The sequence below is a fragment of the Morus notabilis genome, unplaced genomic scaffold, assembly GCF_000414095.1.
Source record: "Morus notabilis unplaced genomic scaffold, ASM41409v2 Scaffold1615, whole genome shotgun sequence".
NCBI classification, from domain to species: domain Eukaryota; kingdom Viridiplantae; phylum Streptophyta; class Magnoliopsida; order Rosales; family Moraceae; genus Morus; species Morus notabilis.
In genome coordinates, this window is record NW_010366582.1 from 143,602 (window position 1) to 158,586 (window position 14,985).

Below are 14,985 nucleotides of genomic sequence, written 5' to 3' on the forward strand. Positions count from 1 at the left end.
CATTGCACTCACAAAGATTTGAGGTGTCTCGTAGCATTGCACCAGCAAAGATTCGAGGTGGCGCGTAGCATTGCACCCGCAAAGATACGGTTGCTTGCGGTTACCATTGTTAGATGTCGCTGGCGGGTGGGTTCAGCGGCAACAGCTAGGGAGGAGCGTGCTATGGCAAGGACTTCTCAAATTTGGATTTCAGGGTTTTTTATTAGGGTTAATTTGTAGACTTTTGGGTTGGGGTTTTGTTTTTACCCATTCTGAGATAATTTTGATAAAATATAAAAATAGATTGTTCATCATGATATTTACCATACAAGTAAACCATTAGGTCTATTACAATATGAGTAAACCAACCATGTGTCAATTTATTTCCTCAGTAACTATTGGTAGATCATCCGTTGACCACATAATTTACTCAACAAATATAAACAAATCCATCCAATACCAATTAAGTAACAGAGTAAATATTGGTAAATCATCTTTCTCAAAGCCACCCACCAATACATTGTCTCTAGTCACGAACAATTATTTTGATCATTGGATCGACCTTTCAGTCTTCTGCTATCACTTAAATGTGTGTTTTTTTTTTTTTTTTTTTTTTTTTTTTTGTGACACTTAAATTATGAGTTGAACGTGAGAAAAAATCACCCGTCCATGAGACAGGCAAACTCACTCGCGCGCGCGCGCACAAAAACATTATAATATAACGAAAAGCACACTGAAATGTTTGCCAATACACAATGATGTTCGTCCAAGAAGGCAGATTTTTTATTCGGTCAGCTATAACTCAGATAGCATGTCACTGCTTTATGCTACGCTAGCCAATCGCTTCAAAAGAGCCCCCAAAGAGATTTTAGACATTCTCGCTTAAGGGAGTACAAGAGAATGCAAAATGAATACATAAATACCCAAGGTGCCATTCAAACATCATGAGAAAGCTTAGAAGTATTTACTTTACACCAAAAAGTGACAAGCCAAACATAGAGCGAACATTCCATGCTGCCAATCGTCCACACTCAGCATACCCAATTTTTTGACACAAAAGAAACATGAAGGAAGATGAACCACAAAAACACAACCCGATCCAGTTGAACAACTTTCCAAGGAAAAATTCTCCATTGAGCAAAATTGCCAAATTGATATGTGCCCATGACAACAGAACAAAAAATAAGATCCCAAAACATGAAAATGAAACTTCCTATATTGTTCATCGCGATACAGTTAGGAGCCAACTTTACTAAAACAAGAAAAAAGAAAAGAAAGAAAAGAAACAGACAAAGAGCTCAGTTTATTTCGCACATATTTTGGTCAATGACACACATGCTCCTATATACGCTGAACAAAATTGAGATTTACCGCACTGGTTGCTGGTTGTAATGGCCCTTCTCTTTCTTCTTAGCTGCAGCAAGCCTTGCGCTCCTCGCTGCAGCCTCTTGAGCTGCAGCTTTTGCAGCAGCATCCATCTCTTTACTTGACTTCTTCTTCTTCATGGACGCCATCTTTTTTAGCCGCTCCTTAACATCAACAGCAGATACGTCCTCCTCTGTCTGCTGAGTTCCGGCAGCTGCTTCGTCTGTTGACCCATTGCCAACCTCTGAGTTGTTTGGCTGATCCTGTGATTCCTTCACCTCTTTGGAAGATTTATCCTTCTTTTTCTTCTTCTTGGCACTTTTAGACTCCGTAACAGGATTATCCTTCTTTTCTCCATCTCCATTAGGCTCTACATCCTTATCTTTTGCAGCTTCTGCAAATACAAATTCGCTAAGATCCTTGATCAGATAAAATACCATATTTGAAGAACTCAAGAGACACTATCAATTTTATGAATATCAATTTTGAATCAATTTACACTTTTCCTTACCAAACAACAAATAAATATTGCATAAAAGAGCCTGTAGACTATGCCACTTAAGACTCATCAAACACAGGTTCAAAAGAGTCGTAAGGGCACTATAATCACAGATTCACAATAGAAGGCAAAAAACTCAAACTTAGAAATAATTTAAACAAAATAATTGTCTAATTACCAGATGACTCATCTTGACCGTCACTCTCTTTCGTCGTTACTCCAAAATCTGCCAAAAGGGCATCAAGTTCTGCAAGTTCCTTCTTCTTCCTTTCCTTCTTTGAAAGCTGCCTCTCTGCCTCCTTAGGAGCTACAGAAACGTCAGGAGATTTCTTCACCACCGGCTCAGGGTGCACCGGAATCTCTGCTCCATGATCATGTTCTTCTTCCACGTCTTCATCACCATCACCCTCATCAAGAATATCTTCTTCACTATCAGTATCCTGTAATAAAAGATATCCAATTACTTTTAGCCGTGTTATTCAAGTGGCAATGGTATAATATCGATGATCTACATTATTTTTATCATACAGGGTCCTAAAATATTGGCCTTTATTCGGAGAACAGTATCATCAAATTAAAGAAACATGGTCATAAATATAGGAAGTGATGACCTATACCATTTCAGATCACAATGAACCAAATTAGTTCAAAAGGGATGTGTCAAAAGGGATGTGGCACCCAACTAGCACTTCAGGTGGATAGATGCCAGGACCTTCCAAGAAAAAAAAAAATCCAATTTGGCCGCAACAAAGTTCTTCTCCATGTACGGATTACTATAAAATCTAAACACATACAATTAACTAAGCAGGAGAAAAAATTACATTTGGCCGCAACAAAGTTCTTCTCCATGTACGATCTAAACACATACAATTAACTAAGCAGGAAAATAACTTATTCAAGTGTAGTGTAGCTAAATAAACCTTGCTCAGGCTCGAAAAATTCACAACTACCATAAAATATTATAACTTATGTTGCATTCTACCACCTACTCACACCAAAATATGAATGACAACTTTTATTTTCAACACCTATGAAAAAGTTGGAACCCCATCATTTTTTTTTTAAATCAACGCCTATGAATTACGAAACAGTTGAAGACCCATTCTCTAGTGTCATGTTATCCACCTAATAAGAACATGTAACTAAGGACATGAACCTCAATCAATCTCAAAATAACGCATAGAAATAGATAAAAATCACACAATATTATCGCCTTACAAGTTACAAAATAACAATAAACAAATATTAAGTAACTTTCTAAAGCGATAAGCGGGAAAAAGGACAAAACTTGCAAGTCCAACCTCTGCATTGCTGGGCGAATCCTTAGTCTGCTCCGGCTCGGAGGAGCACCAGACGGGCTGAGGCGGGGCGGTGGTGGCGTAATAGTCGTCGTCATCGTCGTCGTCGACGTCGGCCCAAGATTTGGCATTCAACGGGGCAGGAGTCCAGAACACCTGGGGCTCGGGCTCCTTGGGCTCGGCGGAGGCGGCGGCGGCGGCGGACTGGGCCTTGGAGGAGGATTTGCTCTTGCGGTCCTTGTCAGACTTCTTCTTCCTCCTCAGTGAATCGAGCGCGGCGAACACGTTCGTGTTGTTCAGCACCAACGACCCGTCCTCCCTCCTTCCTCCGCCCAACATCTCTCTCTGTCTCTTCCGATTTCCAGATCCGCCGACGCTTATCACCACCAGATGAAAAATCGCCAAATTATCGGAAAATCAGCGAGTCGTCAAAGCACAAAAACTCTCCAAGAATTTCCTGAAAGATATGGAATTTTTTCCCGATTGGGGCTCTGAAACTCGATTTAGGGTTTCGTTACAGGAAGACCGAAAGAATCTTAATCCCAAGAAAACAAAATTGTAATACAAGTAACAACAAACAAGAATTTTTTTTCGATTCTGAGATATCGAGATTTCGATTCGCGGGAGTTTGTGATGGAAGGGTGGGGCTGTCAGTGAAGACGACCGGATGAAGAATTTTTGGGGGCAGGGGTTGAATGGATTGGAGATTTGGTGGAGAAAGATATATGTGTGTGTGTGATGTCAGATGTGAGTGTAGCGTTTTGGAAAAGGGGTAGGGCAAAAATTGAGGGAACACGATAGAGGTGGTGTTATTATAAGGACTTTTTACTAAATGCTCTTCCAACTTGTGTATTTTCCAGTTAAACCTATCTTTATTCTTTTTTCTGTTTAAAAATTTTTTGCTGATCCTTTTTACTTGCAGATGGTAGATGGATATACATAGGTAGATATTGTCAGTGCACAACTTATTTATTTATTTATGGAAATCGATCCTAATAATAGAAAAAAAAAATCCTAATAGATCACCACCTGTGGCAATTGAAAATTTTAGTTTTCTTTTCTTTCGTTTTTTCTTTTTTTTTTTTTTTTTTTGGCAGCAAAAGAACACAAAAACCATTTGCAAATTTCTTCGAAAATTTACTGATGCTAGGCTTATTTTTTGATTCAGTTGGGTACAAAGTCCAGGTCATATTCAAAGTACAATTGATATAAATTGTGACGTTTTATGCAATAAATAAATGATACAGTTGTACTAGTTCAGAAATCCAGCAGGTCTATTTCCAAATCCTGCCTATAAACCAAGACTAAATGCACTCTAGATAAAATGCTCACTAATGAACCAAAAAGTTTACACAGAAGCTGATAAACGAAGAGTTTTTGCAAATGACATTGTTCTCAGTAACTTTTACACTTACACGTATCCGACATATATCACATTAGGTAAGCCGGTACTCATCTTTCTGTCCGCATGAATTTATAATAAGCATATAAGGGAGGGAGAATAAAAGAGCAGATATAGCTTGTCACAACGGAAAAAGAACAGTAATTTTCTTCCTTTCCAATTCTCTCTTCCACACGACTATGCCACAAAAAATAGGAAAACCATGAGGAAAAAAATTAATACAAAGAATATCTTGATCATCAGCCACCTATTAGAGGATATGCTATTCAAATACTTGAGCAGTGCTCCTTGTGCGCCCTCTACATTGACCAATGTGTCATCCATGTTCTCATCAATCCTGAAAAGAAAATATAACATTATCAGATTATTAACTCGGACAAATTCTGGAAAGATTCACACGAACCGTAGATAATGATAACAACAAATATCGGTGATTATTCATTCAGTTTCGCATTAATACTTTATGCATTTGGAACTTTCTGTTTTCTAATGGTACTCAAAGTAGTGATCCAAATAACTTATGCAGAGCAAAAGTACTTCACATGAACAAAAAGCACCATGGTTTCTATTAAGGAGTTCTTTACATACTAATATTGAGCTATGACATATACGGTACAGTGACCAAACTTCCGTTTTACTCAGCAACAGCATGTTACAGAATCAGAATATCGTCAGCATAAACTATAGCAGCTCATCATTCAAAGACCTATGAAGTATGAACAAAGCTCTACAAACCGACCCAACGCTATTCAGTTTGCTAACCTAAAGATACAACATAATCATACAGAAGTACGTGACTCCTGGAAAAATAAAAAATAAAAAATTAGCAGGACAAATTACACGTTTTCCCCCCGAACTATAAGTCATGTCACAAAATGCCTCCCGATCTTTAATTTTAACACCCCAACTTCAGTATCTCTTGCAAATTTTCCCTTTTTATTCAATTTTTACTCTCGTTATTGTTGTTAGCCGCCATTAATGAACCCCCAAAGTTCCTTAGGTTAAGCAAACTAAGAAGGAAGTTAAGTATAGTAAAACAAATGATTAGTCCTGCTGCATAACCGAGTAATTGTTCACTATTGTTCAACGGCACTCATTATTTTTGTAATACGTGTTATTTCTGTTAAAAATCTCAACATAAGGAGTTTCTTTTTTCGTTAATTTTTGCATTTTACATAACATTTTCCGTCAATAATTTAACCAATGAGGAAAATTTGCAAGAGTTAACTAGAGTTCAGGGGAAAAAAGCTAAAATTAAAGTTCAAGGGACATTTTGTGACTAGGCCTATAGTTCGGGGGGAAAACGTGCAATTTGTCCTTAGCAATTATATAGTGTGTCAACTTCATTAGCAGATTTAGTTAACATGCTGAAATAAATACAAACCTGATGGCTATCTCTCCTTGCTGGGAAACCAGAGTTGCTAGTTGGTTGAAGATACTGCTCAGCTCATGAATAGTGGACTCTACGTTTTGTAAAGCTTCAGCTCGGCTCTGCATGTAAGTGTCTTGCAATGGAACAAGTTGTTGTTGCTGTTGATGGTGCTGCTGCTGCTGCTGCAACAACGGCTGACTCTCACCATCTGCCTGCTTCCTGCAAGTTTAGAAACCATGAAAAGGTTCCACCAAAGATAGACAAAATGTTGCACGTATTAAATCAAATCATCAAGGCCAAGTGACATCAATAAGACTGCAAGGCTACATTGAATAAAGCCATAATGGAACCAACTAGTCATTGTAAAAAGTTTATATATGTTTGTTATTTTTAATAATAGAACATTTTAGGGGACGTTTGGTTGGAGGATTCAAACCATGATTTGAATCATGGTTCATGGTTCGCTACAGTGTTTTCTCTCACAAAAAATACAGGTAAATCAAAAATGATTCTAATCACATGATTCTAATCCATGAACCAAACGTCTCCTTAGATTGTTTTAAGAACCCTAAATCAAGATAAGAGGACAAAAATTTAACGTTCTAGACATCATAGACAATAGCTAGAGTAATGGTTTATCAAAAAAAAAAAAAAAAAAGCTAGAGTAATGGAGCGTCATGGACAACTTGCATACAAAAAGGGCTATATAGTTACCACTATCTAAAAGGTAAATTTGTACCCTTCAAAAAAAAGGTAAAATTATAGAAGAGGTGCAAAAAAAGAATACAACATAATCCAGACAATCTCTTACCCAGTGGAGAATTGCGAAGAAGATGATGATCCATTAGCCCATGGAGGAGGAGGGGCATTTGAAGTACTAGCACCTGACCTAGAAGCTAGTGGACGTTGACGAACAAAAGGATTTGCAGAATCCTTTGATCCTGTAGAAGAAAACAATTGTCTTCTATTCTCATGGACCTTCAAATTCTACACACACAAAAAAAAAAAAAAAAAGTAATATGGTACCTTTAGCCGACATTGTAAAATGAATCCATAAATAGAGTTAATGATGATGGAGTACTTTCCCACTCAGACAACAGCCTAATTGGACAAACAAGAATAAATGCAACACTTGGCCTTACCTCTGTACGCATTGTAAGAACTTCTTTGAATTCTTTTGTGGTGCTCATTAGACGATTCTTCAGGTCATCAACAACTGTGGTTGAATGACTAGTGGTGTCACTTGAGATATTACCACTCTCGTGTCTTGAATTGGAGAGAAGCTGAAGGTCTACAACTGCAGAATTCAATGCAGTAATGTCCTGCTTGATTACTGCTGTCAGTTCCTGGATTTCCATTGTGGGGTCATCAAAAACTGAAGTCCTCTTTGCCACTACAACAGAAGACCAAAAAAAAACAAAGACAAATAAGAAATAAGAAATAAACAAACACAACCATAATGTTCACAATAATTCTTACAACAGACACGAGACCAACCACCTCAACATCATCAACAGCATACAAGTCCGTTTATAATAATTAGTAAATTGAAATCAGCCATGTTGATGAAAAGCAATTCCACCTTTTTCTTAGGTATAAACTAACAGAGATATCAAAGAAACCAACATGCTTACTTCCTCTTCATAGCTTAATCTTGAAAATACTCCAGATCACGATACATTAGCCACTACCACGAGAGCAAAAACATATAGTTTCCACACTTAAACATAACTATTAAGTCAATGCGCGAAGTATAATCATAGTCACAAAAAAATAAATTACAACAACGTTGGTTCAAATTCTTACACTTTGCCAGCTTTGCAAGCTTCTGAGACGTCTGATGTATCCCATACCCGATCTTGGAAGCCCTCTTATTGAACTCCGACTGGATTGCAATGGCAGATCGCTGTTCCTCCGATTTCGACCGGCTACTCGGCCCATTCGCACCCGGAGCCAATGACTTCTTTAGTCTCTCCGCTACGCTCTGAAACTCCTGCGTTCGATCCCTAAACGACGATTGCGTGGTTTTCATATGCATTTTCCAAAACCTAGCCTCCAGATTCAGATTCTACAATACCATAACCACCTGAAATCGCTGAGAATTCTCAGAATCCCACTCCATTAGAGAAACAATAAAGTTGTAACCATTGCGTATCAATCACAACTTCGAATCAAGCGATAATTGTTAGACAAGTTCGGATGCGAAATTCGATTCAGATTCCCCAATCAACCCAGCAATCAAGTTCCCTTCCCCAAAATTAACATATAAAATTTGTCGCAAAATAACCAAATTACCTGCAATAGAGCGAATTTGAGCTCTTCTTCGAGATAAACCGACAGAACCGGCGCGAATCGGAAGAAGTGCGGAAGCAACGCCCCAAATCTGATTGGAGACTCGAGATCGTGAAGAGGTGAAGGCGATTGCGCGGGAGTTGGGGGTGAAATTGAAGAGAAACTCCGATGCAGAGGCTGGATCTGATAGAAATTGGGAAATTGTGGGGACGAAGAGCTCTGTGATACGGAATATTGGAGAGCTGGATGAAATGGGATTGTGCTGTCGGAGGAAAGAAGAAAACACTCTTCCACGATCCTATTACGGGGTTTTTTTGTTAATAGGCCCTGGCTTAACACTTTTTTTTTTTTTTTTTCCTTTTTGCTACTTATTTATTTATTTATTTATTTATTTATTTATTTATTTATTTATTTTACTCGTGTGTCGTTATGTGCGACCCTGACATATTTGTAGGTTATTGGTGTGTTTAATCGGTATATTTATCTCATAATTTAAATTATCGTTCGTAATTTATTATAGTATTTTTTTTTATAAAAAGTACATGTAAATTAAAAATAATTTTAAATTTATAAACTAAACATCCACCATTTCTATACCTTTAAACTTATTTAAAAAGTATATTTCTTATATTTGATCTCATTAAATATATATCTTCAATTCTTCATATTATATTTAATGGGTAAATGTCTATTTACATGGACCGGCACAAATTATAATTAATTCACTCAAATATGTCACAAAATTAGAGTATGATTTTATTGACAATTATATTGAAATATATTTTATGTATGGTATTATATCAAATGCCATAATTAAATGAACAATTTATTTTTAATGTGTTTAAGGCGGCATTGAACTCCCTCTCTCTCTCTCTCTAAATATTTAATCAACCTATTAGGCTAAATTTTCTCTCCATTAAAATTTTGGTTAAAGCTCAACAAGGCCCATATACTTATTGTTGCAGACAAACATAAGAGAGAGCAAGAGGAGAGTTCAAAAACATTTCAAGCTCCTTTTGGTGTTCTCAAGTTGCTGATAGGATTCCAGCGCTGTTAGCAATTTCTGGCGACAATGAGCGATGTTGTTCCACTGCCAAATGGAGGAGATCCTATAACCATTACTTTTGTACATGCTTCAAACTCCAATGAGATAGTGTGATTTTCATATTAAATTACTTGATTATTGTTTTAATCTCATTTATATATTGATAATCTACAATTTCTAACAAATGGTATCAGAACTTATCTTATTGGATTTGAAGTTGTATTTTTCGTGTTTGTTGTTCGCAATGGGTGCAAAACCCAGATTTTCAAATCTGCAGTTAGCTCAAAAGAAACATGGTTTTGAGTTTATATTCTCCAAAAATATTTAATTGGTGTTGTTTCTTTTGAGTTTCATGCGCTGGTTTGATGTATTTAAGGACTTCCATAAAGTTATAATGTCCGTTCATGGGTCTTCTGAAAGCTTTATTTCTTTTTAATCTTTGAGTGAAATTGATGTTTGAAAACTAAAGATGATGAAATTTGGAGCAAAACCCAACAAAAAATGTCAAAAATGGACAACCGGAGCTCGATTTTCGAACAAGTCGGGTCACGAACTCGATTCGGGTTCATTTTAAAGATGACGTGTCATTTTGTATCCTCATGGAAAACAACCTCAGTGTTTAGAATTGATTCCGTTTTTTTAACGTTTTTTTAGAAAGAAAAAATGAAAACGTTTTTAAAACGGCGTTTGGAGCAATAAAGACAAAAAATAAAAATAAAAACAATTTTTTGGGTTAGTGTAAAATGAGAGAGAAATGAAAAACGACTTTTAGTCGTTTTTTTTTTTCGTTTTCTCATCTCTCGAGCAATGAGAGAGAAAGAAATACATTAATGAGTTTTTTACACTGAAAACAATCTTTTGATAAAACTACCAAACGCATTTTAAAAAATGATTTCTGTCTGAGATTGAAAACGTTTTTATTTTCATTTTATACAAAAAATAAAATTATTTTAAAACGAGTTCTAAATACGCCCAACATGTCGTTTGCAAGTTCAAATGTAGATGTCGTTTTAGGAAAATAACATGTTGTTTTTCCTATATGCCCGTATGCCCGAAAGCAACATGTCGTTTATGGAGACCAGATTTGCAAAACAAAAAAAAAAAAAAAAAAAAAAGGCCCGTTTTGTGCCCTGTTCTCATTGTTTTGCTTCAAATTTTGTTTACTCAATGTTCATATTATTTGTTTGACATTTCAGCCACATTGAAATTATATTTGTGGACGTTTTGTATTGTTTGAACATACATTTTAGTGGTTAATTCTCACAATTATCAAATATTATTTTCTTGGGCTTGTCTATGCTTGTTTGTTTTGATATTTGAATGGCATTAATTTATCATCTTATTTGTTAAATTAGACAATTTAGGACATGTTCTTTTGTCCAAACAATTCAAAAAAATACAATTCGAGTTTCAATTTTATTCAAGTTCACGTTCTTTTAAGTTTCAACTTTATTCAAGTTACAACTTCAACTCAAATTATAACTCAAATTTAATTCAAAAACTACACTCAAATTACTTTTTTAAAAAAGAACAACTCCTTAATTTCTAATGTATTGAGACCCTTAGATTCTCTCTGAACATATATCAGCTCATTGGACCAAATTTTCTCTTCATTAAAATTTTGGTTAGAGCCCAACAAGGCCCATATACTTATTGTTGCAGACAAACATAAGAGAGATTTTTGTTCTTCTTTTTTGTGTGTGGTTCGAACACTTCAAAAATACTTCAAGCTCCTTTTGATGTTCTCAGGTTGCTGATCGGATTCTGACCGGCTGTTAGTGATTTCCAGTGACCATGAGCGACGTTGTTCCGTTGTCAAATGGAGGAGATAAACGTTTGATTCATAAATTTAAAATCATGATTCAGAATCATTTTCAATTTACGTGTATTTTTATGAGAAAAAATAATAGCAAATCACGAACTATGATTCGAATTATGGTACGAATCCACCAACCAAACAAAGTAGCTTCAAACTCCAATGAGATAGTGTGATTTTCATATTAAATGACTTGATTGTTATTTTGATCTCATTTATATGTATTGAGAACCTATAATTTCTATCATTTTGACCATTATAAAATGACATAAAAACCCTTAAAAACAAAAAAAAAAATTTAAAATAAGAAAAACGGTGGAAAAAATAAAAAGAAAAAAAAAACCTTCTAAAAATTTAAAAAACAAGAACATCAAACTTCAAAGAGATCTTCTACCGCATCACTCCCTGCTATTAACTCCGACTGGGGACAAATCTACAAGAACAAAAATCAGCAACAATCCAAAATAAAAAAAAAATCCCAAAATGCATCAAGGTTATGTTTCTCTCTCACACGAACACACAGATTATTGACAGATCAAATTCATGTTGGTTCCTGAATCGAATTCGGGTGCGGAAGCGTGGGAAAGAGGGATCGTGTATAACAAAAATTTTCATAAAACTTTTGAGATACTCTATAGATTATATTAATTTATGCACGAATAAATTAATCGCATTAATTTACATCAAGAATTCAATCCGGAAAAATACCTGGATGCTAACTCGGATGATAACTTGAATTTTTTAATCACGAACAGTCCTTGCTCCAATCTTTGTGTTTAGAATACCAAAGTCTTCCACGTCAATTCCTTGATTCTACGTAGACGTGTGTGTGGGCACACGTGAGACAAAACAGGTTTCTTAAACACTCGAATTTCCACAAACACCAACGCATGCACGATGTGAAATTTTTAGAGAAAAATATTTTCTCTCTCTTTTTCCTTTGAGAAATTCGGCCACCTAACTCTTAGGGCTGAAAAATATGTTTCAAAAAATTGTGTCCACAATTTTCTATCATTCTCATATTTAAAGAGTAGAAGTCAGACTTCAAAACAGAATCAAATCATTATCTCCAATTTTAAATTTTGAACAAAAAATCCCTTCCCCTTTATCCTTTAGTGGCCGACCATGATTAGGGTTTCCTAACCCTATGTGTGGCGCCAATTCTGATAGGGAAGAAAGAGAAAAATCATCATTTATCCTGTAGTCCAATTTTGATTCAGATTCAAATTCAAATTTAAGTCAAACTTAAATTAATTTGAATTCTAAAATTGAACAACTTATCAAATAAGTTTAAATGGATAAATCTAGATATGTTCAAATTCAAATTTAAATAATCACATTATTTAAATAATAATTAATTCTCAATTAATTATTTTTCGAGTATTTAATTTTAGAATTCCATAATTCTAAAATTTCTATTTTGCCCTTTGTGTCTGGTAGAATTACAAGGACGACGCGGGGACATATGGACCTATAATCCCGAGCTCCAATAAAATTAATAATTAATTAAACACTTTAATTAATTAATTAATTCTATTAATTCCAATAGTTACTCCACTATAAACTTGGAATTGAACTCTCAAAATTATAGACATTAATTACTTCTAAACTGCGAAGTATCCATTTAATATAGTCATTACATATAGATAAATCCTCCATAAATAATTCATAATTAGAGTCAGGTATAATCCGTTAACCTCTCTAATTATATCTGCATCATTGAGTGCCACTGATTCTCTAATGGATAGTGATTCATAAAACACATTCATGAATCAGAACACTCTTACTAATCCAAGTACCGAATCAACACTTAAGAGAATTATTTATCTACTTCTTTCTCAAGAAGGAATGGATTCCATCTCGTACAATAACATTCCCAGCTACCTATTTCATTATGTCTCCAAAATACAAGGAATAGGATTCAGGGTCTCGGAATCCGTACCGAGTAAATCAAAAGACATAAATCCATAAATAGGAGTTTGTTAAGAACTCAGGATTAAGATCATCCTATATATGACCATCGGTAGACTCAATCAGAATTTCTATGCTTAACGGAAATTATTAGAAATTCATATTGTGTCTTTGTCCTTGTTCTACATAATCTTATTATGCGAAATACACTCATTCAATATCTCGCCATATTAACAGTGCGGATAACACCGTTCCATTCTAAATGGGAATGACATGTATTAATAATGTTTTAATTAAAGATTCCAAACTCTAATTAAATTCATCATGAACAACGTTTTTTATTATTATCCTTAAACATTATCCACTATTATATAACACTTATATACTATGTTTAAGGTTACATAAACAATCACGAAATTTTCATTTGATATTCATAAAATATTCATAAATATATGCACATAAAATGATGAATAAACTCTTTTATTAATTAAATAATAAATATCATATTACATCTCATGCTTCTAGGACACTATTCCCAACAGTTCAAAGATCCTAATGATGATTCATATAGTGGAAAATGCAAAATAAAATAAAGAAGAGAGAGAAAAAACTATAGTTGCCAACGAATCCTCTCTTTCTCGCTGAAAATAGCGATAGTGAAAATTGAAAAAATTAAGAGATGGCAAGTTACGATAATCAACTCCCTTCCTCTGAACTACGATGGGCACCCCACTTGGGATCTCGCGAGTCGACAGCGGAGTACGTTTTATTTTTTTTTTTAAGATAATCTGAGTTCTTTTTCATTTTCTCTTTAACTCGTACAAAATAATTATATAGAATTTGTTAATTTTCTCATTAAGGGTATTGTGCCATTTAAATGGTTAAAATTGGGCATTAATTGAGAAAAGATAGACATTTACCTATTAAATGTAATTTAATGGTATGCATTTGATGAGATTAAAAATCAAATGTATATTTTTTAAATAAGTCTAAAACGTAAGGTACAAAAAATTAAATAAGTCTAAAACGTAAGGTACAAAAAGTAAATAAGTCTTGTTGTTGGTTGGATGAGAGGTGCGAAGGCCATATGGTAATTTTAACCACGAACTCATTTGTGGGGATTTGTCTTAGTTCTGTTTGTTTCAACTATCCGAATTGTTATTTATGATTCAAGCCGTAGTTAAATATTCAAATTGATGTTTGGTAAATGACAATTTAAGGACAATTTAAACCATTGACAATGATTCAAATCCTTAGATTTTAGAATTTATCACCCCCTAAATTCTAACAATCCTAATTGTTTTTTATAATGAGAACAATTCCGATTTTACTATTTTTCTCTCTTAAATTTCAAGCTTACAAATATCATAATTTCTTTGTTTTAATTTTGATTGATATAATTTTTTTTAATATGTTCATAACAAAGAAATGAACAAATCTCCATCCATATTGCATATTTTTTTATGTCATTTACAATGAGATTTTATAATATTTGTTACAAAACTCTAATGATATTTTTGAATACTTTATCCAAATGCAGTTTAGATTTTATTCTCAATTCAAATTACAATTTATTTACACATTCAAACACCGATTTGAATCACAATTTAATGCACCGCAGTTCAAATCAACACAACTCAAACTAAATCAACAATTTAAATTGTTGAACCAAACAATGCCTTAAAAGTTTGAATCAATCCATCAACTCATAACTTTATAATACTACTTTACCTTTCAAAAAGTTATTAACAAATTGTGCAAATAGGCAATATCTTAATTTGTTAAATAATTATCATTCGTCATTTTAATGCTCCCTTTTTAATACTAAACAACATAAATAATTCTTATATAATTTTGTCTATCATTCACATTCACTATCCTTACAACTCTTTCCGTGTCATTCATACGCTCTAATAAAGCGACAAAAATTAAAAACGCATGGTCCATCTGACTTACATAAACAACACGAAACCAATAAAGAAAGTGTAATTCAACTGTTTAGGTTA

At 34.3% G+C, this 14,985-nt stretch overlaps 2 protein-coding genes across 4 annotated transcripts; both read right to left on the reverse strand.

Annotated features, from left to right (window-relative positions):
* Positions 1-1,091: 1,091 nt before the first annotated feature.
* On the reverse strand, positions 1,092-3,994 carry LOC112094015 (nucleolin 1-like). The gene is made up of 3 exons (XM_024173890.1): positions 3,145-3,994; positions 2,022-2,283; positions 1,092-1,738 (listed from the first exon to the last, which is right to left on the reverse strand). The coding sequence occupies exons 1-3, from the start codon at positions 3,478-3,480 to the stop codon at positions 1,347-1,349; spliced, it is 990 nt and encodes a 329-aa protein (XP_024029658.1). The 5' UTR covers positions 3,481-3,994; the 3' UTR covers positions 1,092-1,346.
* Positions 3,995-4,504: 510 nt separating this feature from the next.
* LOC21390779 (syntaxin-32) lies at positions 4,505-8,548 on the reverse strand. Of its 3 annotated transcripts, none has more exons than XM_024173889.1 (6): positions 8,211-8,548; positions 7,722-7,983; positions 7,058-7,308; positions 6,727-6,902; positions 5,928-6,134; positions 4,505-4,880 (listed from the first exon to the last, which is right to left on the reverse strand). In XM_024173889.1, the coding sequence occupies exons 2-6, from the start codon at positions 7,951-7,953 to the stop codon at positions 4,721-4,723; spliced, it is 1,026 nt and encodes a 341-aa protein (XP_024029657.1). In that variant the 5' UTR covers positions 7,954-7,983; positions 8,211-8,548; the 3' UTR covers positions 4,505-4,720. The 3 variants fall into 3 exon arrangements, with proteins under 3 accessions (XP_024029657.1, XP_024029655.1, XP_024029656.1); XM_024173887.1 differs by having other exon boundaries at positions 7,722-8,001; XM_024173888.1 differs by having other exon boundaries at positions 7,722-8,010.
* Positions 8,549-14,985: the final 6,437 nt, after the last annotated feature.